We start from the raw sequence: 11,967 nt of genomic DNA, 5'->3' as shown, positions 1-11,967 counted from the left end.
GAAATACCAGGGACTGGTCCTGACCAAAGTTCATCTCTTGGTCAGTATTTAGTATTTAATAAAGCTTGCTTCAAATTTGGCCCAGATGGTAGAATTGCTTTTTTTCTGATGAATCTCAGGATTAACACATTCCTGGTCCTCCTTAGGTCCACCTGGACAGTTTCCAGGTGCTTTGAAAGGACAGTGGGACCCATTATGGTCTCAGACCTGGGAGCCGAACTGCTCTAGTTCCGAAGCCCAGTTTAGGCCTTGATAACTGTGTGACTTTAAACACACTGATCTGGATAATAAGAATGTGAAATAATGCTACTGGGAGAATTAAATGAGTTTAACGTGTTTTTAAATATGACTGGCTTCATGGCAGCAGTACTCACAATATTCCAAGGATAGAAATATCCGAGAATCTGTCAATGCATGAGTGAACAAACAAAATAGTCATAATATTTCCATTCAGTAGAGAATTATTAGTCCTTAAAAAGACAGAGCGCTGACAAATAAGAAATACCCAAGTTAATAAAGATGAGAAAAAAAAAGACTCTGGCTCTTACAATCTTTTGCATCTTCTTCAGTGTAGTTCCCTGAGTTCCAAGGGGAGGGATTTGATGAGGACATCCCAGGATCATATGTTTGAGCCCTTGTTTCTGCAGTTGATGGAGCTTTTGGGGAAGGATTAGGAGGTACTGCCTTTTTGGAGAAGGTATGGCACTGGATGTGTGTGGCTTTTAGGTTTCTAAAGACTTATACCATTCCTAGTATGCTTTCTGCTTTCTGCTTTCTGCTTGTAGTTTGTGAGGTGAGCTCTTAGGTATTCTTGCCATTATGCCTTAGCACTGTCATCATAGACTCTAACCCCGTGAAACCATAAGCCAAATTAAACACTCACTTTTATACGTTGTCGTGGTCATGGAATTTTATCACAGCAGTAGAAAAGTAAGTAATAAAACAAGCCTAATTAATATAGAAAAAGAATGTCCTCATCTGCATGTGCTATGAAACCTAAAGCCACATCCTTGGGTCACAGGCATAACGGGCTTGAGTACCTAGACATGTCCCCATCTGGACCCTGCTGGTCACTAGGGTCAAATGGCTCTCTGTAGACTGGGCAATAGGCTAAGGTTAGAGTTGAGACCTGGTGACAGAGCTGGGTGGCTGAGCCAGCAATTCTATGCAGGCTACTGGATGGCCAGAGCTAGCCACACCATCTCCAGGAATGAGGACTGTGGAGGCCTACCATCAATGCCGACCACAGCCTGACTTCCTGGCCAGTAGTTTGCCACAGACTTTGGCTAAGTCAACCATGGACTTCAGTATCCTTCCCTGTAAAATGAGAGCGTGGATGACCTCCCACAGTCAGAAAAAGTTGGCCTTCCTTTAGGCCAGGAAACTTGGCCGCAAATGGAGCAGAAATGCAGCAGCCATGCGAAGGTTCAGGCCTGTTGCCCTTGAAGGACAGGAATGTTTTTGCTCAAGTTTATATAAACAAACCATTCTGACTCTGTAAAACCCAACAGCCTGGGGCCTCCACTAAGGCAGGGTCACCCAGAAGTCACTTACAAGGCAGCTTCTAAGGAGCCAGACCAGGACTTCCAAGGAGACAGGAAACTGCTATGCTCATGTTTCATAATGCAAGGTGGGGGGTTAATAAAGAGATTGTGCTATGTCAATTTGACACAAGCTAAAGTCGTCTGAGAGGAGAGAGCCTCGGTAGAAAATAATGCCTCTGGAAGATGGGGCTGTAGGCAGCCTGTAAGGCATTTTCTTAATTGTGATCAATGGGGGAGGGCCCAGCCAATTGCAGTGAGGCCACCCCTGCTGACGGTCCTGGGTTCTATAAGAAAGCAAACTGACCAGCTAGGAAGAGCAAGCCAGTAAGCAGCACCCTCCACGGCCTTCGCATCAGGTCCTGCCTCCAGGTTCCTGCCCTCTGAGATCCCGCTCTGACTTCCTTCAGTGATGAATAGTGGCATGGAATTTTAAACAAAATAAACCCTTTCTTCTCCAAGTTGCTTTTGTTCATGGTATTTCATCACAGCACTAGGAACTCTAAGACAGAGGCAGTACTAACCAGGGGCATGGACTGAGGTCTTGAGGTACCTGTATTAATTGGGGTTCTCCAGATGATCCAAGATCTGCACATAGGAATAGATTTGTTTCAAGCTCTTAATTCACATGATTGCAGAGACTAGCAAGTCCAAACGTTCAGTGTGGAGCTGGCAGGCTGGAGATCCAGGCAAGAGACCATCTGCTGCAGACTTCTTCCTGCTTGAGGAAGTCAGTCTGTTACCCTATACATGCCTTCATAGGGCTGGATAAGGCCTACCATGTTAGAAAAGTTACCTGCTTTACTTAAACCCTGCCACTAAAAATTTAATCTCATCCAAACTCTATGGCCCGGGCAAGTTGACACATAAAAGGAACATCACAAAAATGAGGGCTAGTATCAAAGGACCCCATTATTGCCCTGGACTCACATGGCTATATGGTGAGATGTTGGACAGCCAGCAGCAAACAGCTGTAGGCCTGATTCCCCACCTCCCCAGCCAGTGCTGAGTGCTATCTGAGTTAGCTGAGTTCGTTACGTCATCCCACTTGTATTTACAGAATGTAAACATGGCTATACTATCCAGAGCCAGTGCCATGGGATGCATGGGACACATTGGGGTCCTCGTACATACTTCCCTGGTCTTCTGTGTGTGTCCACATTTCAACTAGCCCCTCGACTCTTCAGAGGCCTCGCTCTTTGACTTCCACCTGCCTTCTCACACCACCTTTGCCGTCTTGGTCTCTACTGAGACTTGGTCTCTACTAGAATCTATTGACTCCAGCCCATTCAGAGGGACCCTTCGCAGAGGTAGGGAAATCTTCTGAGTTGACCTCTTACGAAAACATTTTAAGCAAAGTGTTTTTTCCACATCAGAACCACTGGCACTGAACTTAACAGCATTACAGGATGCGCATCTGGGATAAGCACCAACGTTTCTAGATATCGACAGTCGGGCCTTGTAGGCAAAACCGATGCCCACTGAGAACCAGTCCCAAGGCTTCTGTTCCTACTGGGACAGCGTCTGTCCCTTCTAAGAACATGGACGTCATCTTAGACTTGTTGCTATATTGCGACATTTTAAAAGCTAAAAAAATAACACTCGGGGAGACTCCTGCCATAATTTTAAGGAAATGAGCAAACTCCACACTACCTGTGCAGATAATGAGGCCAAGTGAAAATTCGGTGACCTAGAAAAGAGTGTCACACCATGTGAGGAGCCTGTGTCTGTAGAGAGGAAATCCTGTCAGAAAGAGGAAACCCAAAGAACAAGCCCCACTCCATTACAAACCCCAAAATCAAGGTTCAATATCTTCTCACACACCATCACCCTGAACAGTTTCCTAAATCCTGGACAGAAGCAAGTCATCCCAAAGAGAAAGGAAAAACTTACCTTTTTCATGTTTTCTTAGAGGGAAATTATGCAGATACTTATCCTTAAAAAATTTCAAAGATGAAAAATAAAGCAGCATGGAAATATTTTGCCTAAATTATCCATACTAAAAGTTTTCAAGCCTTGACTTGAAAACTGAAACTCACATACCAAAAAACCCAATTGGAAGAATTTCAATTGTTGGGCACCAGGGGGCGCTACTAACATATTCAGGTAGCTGCCCAGATCCTTGCAGGCACAGGGAGGAATGGATCTCTGCACAGAAGCTTCCTCCCAAGTGTCAGGGGCAGATGGGGGAAACTACATAAATGTCACACCTTCAGGGTCTCCATTCATGTTAACCCAGTAGGATCTAGTTTCCTCAGATCTCAGCCTCGATGCATTTTAAATAAGTTGAGTAGGGGACTAATTGTATTTTTTTATAACTGCATGGAAGACTGTGCAGCACCATTGTGACGAAGCAAAAACAGCAGAGTTCAGGCTCTGTGAGTTCCAGGAAATGTGGAAAGTCGTGCCTTCCACAATGAAAGGACGAGAATGACGATTTGTTTATATCCTGTGGAGATGTTTTCCCAAGCTCCAGAAAGCCCGAGAGAAAATGACCATCTTCCGTTCTGGATGACAAGGTTCATTCTTCCAGCTTGAAACAGTGTCTGGGGGCAGGACGGAGATCCAGGGACAGGATCTACATCTCTGGGTCCCCAAGTGATTGATCCCCTGAGCTTGTAAGGCAGCATGTGAGCAAGTCTGTGAACCACCCAACTGAAGGTCGGAGAACTAAAGGGATGGTGAACAGAATAAGGTCTGTGTTCCCACAGGATGGGTACTTGGAGTGAGTCTGTGCTCCCACTTTGGACATAGGGCCTTGAACATGAATCTGAGGCCTCTGCTGCTGACAGGGCGACCTGGGACATCACATTGCCCACTTCCTTGTTGTTGTTGAGGGGGTAGACACCTTGCAGGTTGTTGTGAAAATGACAGGAGACCCCTGTCACATTGTAGGCAGTCAATGTCGTGAACTTTCCCCACAGTGTGACACCCATCCTCCCAATGCTTGCCCCCCTGGGAACACATTCTGAAGTTTGCTACCCAGAAGCTCTCACCTTGAATGACGTTTGGAAAGAGATGAGGCAAGCTTGTACACATGTGCCCTCCCGTGTGGGTGCATATGTGTGTGCACGCACGTGTGTGATCATTGTACACTCTCCTACAGTAGAATAAGAGTCTACACAGCCTCTGTCCACCCTGTCCATTTTCCTTTTGTGGTAGCGACTGTGCTGGTTAGTTTCTTCCAAGCTAACACAAACTAGAGTCACCTGGGGAGAGGGACCCTCAAGTGAGGAATGACCTCCATCAGACTGGCCTGTGGAGTGTTTTCTTGATTAATGATTGATGTGGGCGAGCCCAGTGTTCTGAGGGTGGTGCCACCCTTTAGCCAGTGGTTCTGGATTATATAAGAAGGCAGGCTAAGCCAGCCATGGAGGGTAAGCCAGTGAGCAGTGTTCTTTCCCTGTCCCTGCCTCTGCTCCTGCTTAGGTTCCTGCCCTGCTCTTCCTCAGTGACAGATGTGATCAGGAGGTGCAAGACAAACAAATCCTTTCCTTCTCAAGTTGCTTTTGGTCCTGGTGTTTACCATTGCAATACAAAGCAAACTGGGGCATCATCTTTCAAAGAAACCAAACCAGACCACACCAGATCTATGTAAGCTGATGATTCTGGGGACGAGTAGAGGACAACACGCACATGTGCACACATGTGTCTGAGGAGGTGTGGCATTCTATGTAGTGCCAATACATGTTTTCAATTGTTTGTCCAAATGCAGGACTTGGCCAAGGCACAGGCCTAGTGACTTGGGGAGGTGCTGTCAAAGTTTACTCCTGAGTTCATAAAAGAAAACATTAAGCCAAACGAGAAAACAAGACTTAAACCACTGGAGAATCATTAACTCAGTTAAAGATGAGCTGTTTACAAGGGCAAGTTCACTGAGTGTAGAATAGCAAAGAGATTTTAAGAATCTCTGATCCTCCTACTTCCCCAGCCTGAGGAGCACTTCAGCACTGCTTCTTGTTTTGTTTGCTGTATCCAAGATGAAGCCCAGGGGCCCTGAATGTGTTGGCCAGGGGCCTGGCCCTGTGTCCCCACCCTCAACTCTCAACCCCAGGAGTGAAGCATCCCCGAGCAGATCCTCATCTCTTTGGTCTCTGCCTCTTTGTCTGTCTGTGCATCTCTATCCCTCTGTAATACTCTCCCTCTCCCGATTCCAGTCGTTGGCACACCGTGACCCTAGAGAACTAGAGATGAGAGCTTCAGGACCCAATGACCCAGGACAGGACTGGGGGCCCTCTAGCATCCTCTTGCTTCATCACAAAAATCAAATCTAGCCAGAAATCTGACACCAGCACTATGACACCATCTCCAGGGACCCTAGCTCCTCCCTGAGAAGGGAAGTTTACCACAGAGATTATAAAAGGTAAGGTGGGAAGGAGTGAGCATTCTGCAGGGACAAAGGAATACAGGCAGCTGTGGAGGCTGACTAGAATGGCAGGCAAGGTATACATGGGAGGTGAGGACTATGAAAAAGAGTTCACTCCCAAAGACTACCTGACCACCTTCTACAGCTTCGACTCTGGCACGGTGGCAGAACAGGAAATTGTAAAATTCAGCCTGCAGAACCTCTACCAGACCTTCTCTACAGGTGAGTGGCTGAGGTCCCCTAGGGAGGGGCTGGAGCTGTGCCAACAGAAAGAGCTCATCCTGTACATACAGACGCTACAGAAGTGACTAGCCTGGAAGCCCACAGGGCCCAGACGGCAGTGTGTGCTGGTCCAGAGGAGCCATGCCTCTGGAGCAAAGAAGTTGGCTTGCAGCCATGATCATCCTTAGCCGCTTCACTTGTAAACTTTGAGGGGTACACCCAGACTTGTGGGGCTACTAGGCCCGTGCTGAGAGAAGTGACATGAAACTGGGCACTAAGGCTGCTCCTCCTCCCTCCCTTTCTGCCAGAGGCCTTCCAGAAAGCTCTGTAGCCTTTCTGGGACCTTGAATCTCTCTGAAAAAAAATCTAATGAAAATTCTTCCCCACATACCTGTATACAAGTTTCCATAATTTGCCCCCCTCCCACGTCTAAGGGGAAACTAAGGCTGGGCATGGTGGGGAGGGAAAGAGGTGGCCAGTCAAAGTTGGGGAACTAATAGTTCCAAGAAGCAAGAAGAAAGCATAATACTTAGAGTGGCCCAGCACTAATGGGGAGTGTGTTCTGTGTGACCCTGGAGATTGCTCTCTGCAAAACCACCCGCCCCAGCCCGTGAAAGCCTTCTTAACCAGACATTCAGTGCCAAGGAACAGGTGAGCAACCTCAGAATGTAGAGGAAGGGAAGTCTGGTGCTCCTGGAGAAAGCTGGGACACAGTATAGGCATTGGTCCTTGGCAGGAGCATAGTAGGTATAAAAGGAGACTGAGAAGAGAGCAGGCTGAGAGGGCATACACTAGGGTGCCTCGCTTTCTTATGTGTGGCTGCCTTTCCTAGCAAACCAGAGGGCTTAAGAACTGGCTGGCATCCTTCTCAGCCTTTATCCCAGACCCTGCCACTCCATCAATTCCCCCAGTTTTCTAAATCCAATGTTCTTCCAGATAAACCCATGATTAGAGAGAGAGAAATCCTAAATTTAACAAGAAGGCCAGACATACCTCCCAGGCCTCCACTGGTATCCTGGGAGTAATGGGGAGGCAGTTAAGAAAATCAGCTCTACCCCACCCCGAGCATTGCTCCCCAGTCCTGTCAACACACAGCCCAGAGGCAAGCAGCTGCTGCCCTTCTGAGCAGGCGCATCCTAATGTGGTTTGGAGTCACTCTGCAGGATGTGAAGTCAGGGTGCCCAGACCTGCCATGCTGTCTATCTCCACAGGAGGTGTAGGGGGAGATGTCTTGATTGACATTGGCTCTGGCCCCACCATCTACCAGCTGCTTTCAGCATGCGAGGTCTTCCGGGAGATCATCGCCACTGACTACACCCCACAGAACCTGCAGGAGCTGCAGAAATGGCTGAAGAAGGAGCCAGGAGCCTATGACTGGTCCTCCATTGTACAACATGTGTGTGAGCTGGAGGGAGACAGGTATTTGCAAGTGGTCCCATGTTGTCCACCCATCTAGTCCTTCTCAGACAAGGCCCCTCTGGTACTCAGGACAGCACAGGAACCCACCACGCACCTCCCTTTCCTCCTGGCCCACCTTATCCTCGTGAACCTATAACATTCCCTCTGGGTTAGTCCTAACTCTAGCCCTAATGTCTCCCAAAACCATCTGGCCCTACTCTCCCTTTCTCTGCTCAACCCAGCTGTGACTCAAGCTTCTATGCCACCTCCTCCAGGAAGTCCTGCCGACTACCCAGCTCACACCACACCCACTTTACTCTGGAAACTGGTTCAGTGTCTCCTCTGACATTGGGGAACACACTTGTTATGAAAAGACAGACTATGGGGTGTACTTCACACTTGTCCCCTCAACGTGGTGACAAAGCACTGAGACTAATGGCAGTGACCTTCTGCAGGTCACTTTTGTTCACAGAGGATATATGCTCCAATTGCAGCTGCAAGGATCAGCGATTTTGACCTTATCCTACAGATGGGGAAACTGAGGCCCAGGCTTAGAGAGGGTCCTCTAGCCATCCTCAGAGCAGAGTAAAAACAGGTTAATATTTCTGTCCTGTAATATTGAAACAGAGTGCATAACTGTTACAGTCCAGAACAGTCTACAGTGGTCATAGTTAGAGGGACACAATTATAGGAGCCTTGGAGATAGTCCCATCTGGGTGTCATGAGTCAAGCGCACACACAGCCAGGAGGGAGCCCCATGGAGCTCCTGTTACACAGGAAGATAGCTACCACCATGGAAGATGGAGAGAGGTAATATGAGGCAGGAGGAGAGGCTAGAGGTGATCTCTCCTGGGAGATCAAGCTCCTGTAGTTGAAGTGAGGAAACAGGGATGTGTCTCAGGAAGGCCATGCAAGTGACATGAGCTACACAGCAAGGGCTGCAGATCCACATATGAAGAAGACATGGCCAGGCATCAGGAGGGCCACCAAGACCACACACAAGGCTGTGTGATAAGAGTGACATGTGTGCACGTGTGTGTGACATGTGTATTTGTGTTTGCATTATGTGTGGATGCAGCATAAATATGTGTATGTGAATGTGTGTATGTCTTTGTCTATGAGAGTATATATCTGTATGTTAAATGCATATGTATATATGTGTATATGTGTGTGCACGTATGTGTGTACAAGGCATACTTGTATGTCTGATGTACACATGTGAATGTGTGCATTCATGAGTGCAGTGTGTGTGTGTATGTGTGTGTGTGTGTGTGTGTGTGGTGGCACGCATTCCACAGTGGATGTGTGGAGGTCAGAGGTTAACCGTGGGAACTGGCTCTCTCTTTTCAACATGTGGGTCCTAGGGATTGAACTCAGTTATGAGGCTTGCTGGGCAGCAAGCTCCTTTATCCACTGAGTCACCTCACTAGTTCAGGACCTGCATCTTTAAAAGAACTATTCAGTACACCAAGCTGAGGAGAGTGTCAAACCCAGCTAGAGCAGCAGGTGGCAGGGCTACCCTAGCAGTAACAATAACTAGAGAAATCCCACGGAGGAGCTTGGGGGATGCTGGAGTCTGTAGCAACCCTGTGGGTCTGTCTCCTCAGCCACTGTGTCAATAAAGAAGAAAAAGAAGACAGCTCCAGAGGAATGACACCGGAGGTTGTACTCTGGCCTCCACACACATGTGCACACATTTACACACACACACATACACACACATACAAACACACACACATATACATACAGACAAAAATAATAATGAGATACACCAAAAAGATTAAATGGTTTTTAAGATGGCAGGAGAGGTGTAAAGGAGGAGGACACAATCAAATGCCCAATCCACCATCACTGGGGGCTGTGAGCAGCTCTGTGCCTCAGTTTCCAGCTGCATGGCAAGTTGCCAATTAGATTAGAGAGGAGAAAATCATAAGCACCACAAAAGCCGTTTTTCATAGTTACAAACTTTATCATTTATTATGTGTGCTTGTTACGGTCATGCTATCCGTTGTAGTCATCACAGCATCTCTCTGACCCTCTCACAGAAGCAGATGGCAGGAGAAGGAGGCCAAGCTCCGAAGGACAGTCACTCGTGTACTGAGGTGTGATGTGACCAAGACACCCCCACTGGGGTCAGCTCAAGTGCCTCTGGCCGACTGCGTGCTGACCTTTCTGGCCATGGAGTGTGCCTGTCCTGATGTAGATACCTACCGGGCAGCCTTGCGCAGACTGGCTGGCCTGCTGAAGCCAGGAGGGCATCTGGTTACCTTGGTTACTCTGCGCTTCCAGCACTATATGGTGGGCCCCAAGAAGTTCTCTGGGGTCTACCTGGAGAAGGAGACGGTAGAAAAGGCTATTCAAGATGCTGGTTTCCAGGTGCTAAGGTGCAACTGTGTCTCCCTCAGCTACTCAGAGGCCTACTGTGTCAACGATGGTTTATACTTCGTGGTTGCCCGAAAGGGTCCCAGTGCCTGAGGCCACCGGCAGAGAATTGCCTTCCCTGAGGAAGTTATAGCAATCATTTGTAAAGCCTTGCTCCATAGCCTCCTAACACTGACCATGTTGCTTCTCTCTATAACCTGGTCACCAGTTCACAAGGGAAAACTCAAGGTTCAGCACCAAAATCCATCCCCCTTACTCCTTTTGTACCCTGATCAAAGCTCATTAAAATAAAGTGGTTTCTCTGGATTCTGTCTTGGGATGTCTTCTCCCAACAACAGACAAGAGTTTGACTGCCAAATGTTTATCTAAAAGCAGATGCTGTGAACACATGCAGGCATAGGACAGAGAGCAGGAGAAAGGCAAATGGTGCTGTGTGTAGCACCAAGCCCTTTCCACTGAGGGAGCTGGAGCTGGGGTCAATGTGGGAGCCTGCAGGTTACCTACTAAGGGAGCTAGCTGTGACTACCAGCTTCCCGCACGGTGGCTAGAGGCAGCTCTGAAAGGTCTCTTGTCTCAGCAGCTTCAGTAGACTTGAAGCTGCCAACCACAGTTAGTCTGGTCACCATGCCCTGGTTCAGAAAAGAGATGGCAGTGTGTGCAGTGTGCTAGCTGGAGAGGACAGCGCCTGGGACCCAGAAATATTGTATTTTCTGGCTGTGAAAAAGTGTGTGCTTGTGTTTTCAATGGTTATTGAAAGCCAGCAATGCCCAGTTAGCAAGCTATGAGAATGTCACTTTCCTACCAGTACAAGCTGCCACCGGGGAGGTGACTTTCCTCAGCCTACCAGTTGAGTAAGAAATGTGGCTTTTTCCATAATAAAGAGTTGGAGCTGGGGCAGAGAGAAGGGGTGGGCAGAGACTTGGGAAAGGCAGAGGGAAGTAGAATGAAGATGGGCTGGAGCTGGAGGGAGGCAATAAGAACCATGTGGAAGGCTGGAGAGATGGTTCAGCGGTTTAGAGCACTGACTGCTCTTCCAGAGGTCCTGAGTTCAAATCCCAGTAACCACATAGTGTCCACAACCATCTGTAATGAGATCTGATGTCCTCTTCTGGTGTGTCTGAAGACAGCTACAGTGTACTCACATACATAAAATAAGTAAATCTGAAAAAGAACTACATGGAGAAAGAGAATGGCAGAGAATTCAGGTTAGGTTAGATGCCAAACACTAGCTAAGAGGCTGCCCCAGCAAAAAGCTAACAGCTTTAAATTATGTGATTACTTCCTGTCTTAGCTAAACCTCAAGCAAGATCCTTGAAAGCCCCACAGTAGAACAGTACCCCGCCATCCATGCATGTGCAGCAAGCTTGTCTCTTAAGCTGTAGCTGGCTCCAGTACACAGCTGCTGTTGGCCTTGGCGGTCATCCCGAAGTACTAGTGAGAAGGCTAGGCTGATTCCATGACAGGCTTCAAACTGGCAGCTAAAGAGACTAGGCCTAAATCTCTGTTTCCAAGACCTGGGCAATTCTAGCTACATCCGGCCTCAGAAGCTGCCCCACTACCTGGCCCGAGGCAAGGACAATGGGTCAGCAGCAGTTTCCAGACTTCCTCAATAACAGTTTCCAGACCTCCCCAGCAAGTTTCCAGCCCCACACCCAGGTAACGGAATCTCCCTAGAGATGGCCCCAACAGATTAACATAGAGGTCACCTACCCTGGAGTTCCCTAATGTGCTTTAAATCAGGCCAGGAAGCTCACTTGGTTGTCTGTCATCTTGGTAATGGGGAAACCCTAGCATGCTGGACTTCTGCAGAATGAAACACTATTTGAGTCCAGGGTGTCATTCTTCAGTGAATCATGGACCTTTGTACTAGCATGTTGGGTCCTCCACTGCAGACAGATTGTACCTTCATTAATAGCCTCTCTTGGGCTCTCTTTGGAGACTCTGTCCCTGCCACATGGTGCCAAGTCCTAACTTCTCTCCATGACCCCTTCATACTGTTGTATTTATAAAAGGATAAGGAGAGGGGGTGGGATATGTTCATGGAGGTCTGAGGAAAGG

The 11,967-nt window shown here is 48.0% G+C and overlaps 1 protein-coding gene across 1 annotated transcript; it reads left to right on the top strand.

The window, feature by feature from the left end:
- Positions 1–5,917: 5,917 nt before the first annotated feature.
- On the top strand, positions 5,918–10,214 carry Inmt (indolethylamine N-methyltransferase). The gene is made up of 3 exons (NM_001109022.1): positions 5,918–6,129; positions 7,341–7,548; positions 9,573–10,214. The coding sequence occupies exons 1-3, from the start codon at positions 5,973–5,975 to the stop codon at positions 10,000–10,002; spliced, it is 795 nt and encodes a 264-aa protein (NP_001102492.1). The 5' UTR covers positions 5,918–5,972; the 3' UTR covers positions 10,003–10,214.
- Positions 10,215–11,967: the final 1,753 nt, after the last annotated feature.

Source organism: Rattus norvegicus, chromosome 4 (assembly GCF_021556685.1).
Source record: "Rattus norvegicus strain SHRSP/BbbUtx chromosome 4, alternate assembly SHRSP_T2T, whole genome shotgun sequence".
Lineage (NCBI taxonomy): Eukaryota > Metazoa > Chordata > Mammalia > Rodentia > Muridae > Rattus > Rattus norvegicus.
The sequence above is the reverse complement of the archived record's forward strand: the minus strand, read 5'-3'. Positions and strand labels throughout refer to the sequence as shown.

Coding starts and splice junctions, on each gene's coding strand:
- Inmt (NM_001109022.1), top strand. CDS start 5,973: ATGGCAGGCAAGGTATACATGGGAGGTGAGGACTATGAAAAAGAGTTC. Junction 6,130..7,340: donor CTACCAGACCTTCTCTACAG/GTGAGTGGCTGA, acceptor CTATCTCCACAG/GAGGTGTAGGGGGAGATGTC. Junction 7,549..9,572: donor TGTGAGCTGGAGGGAGACAG/GTATTTGCAAGT, acceptor ACCCTCTCACAG/AAGCAGATGGCAGGAGAAGG.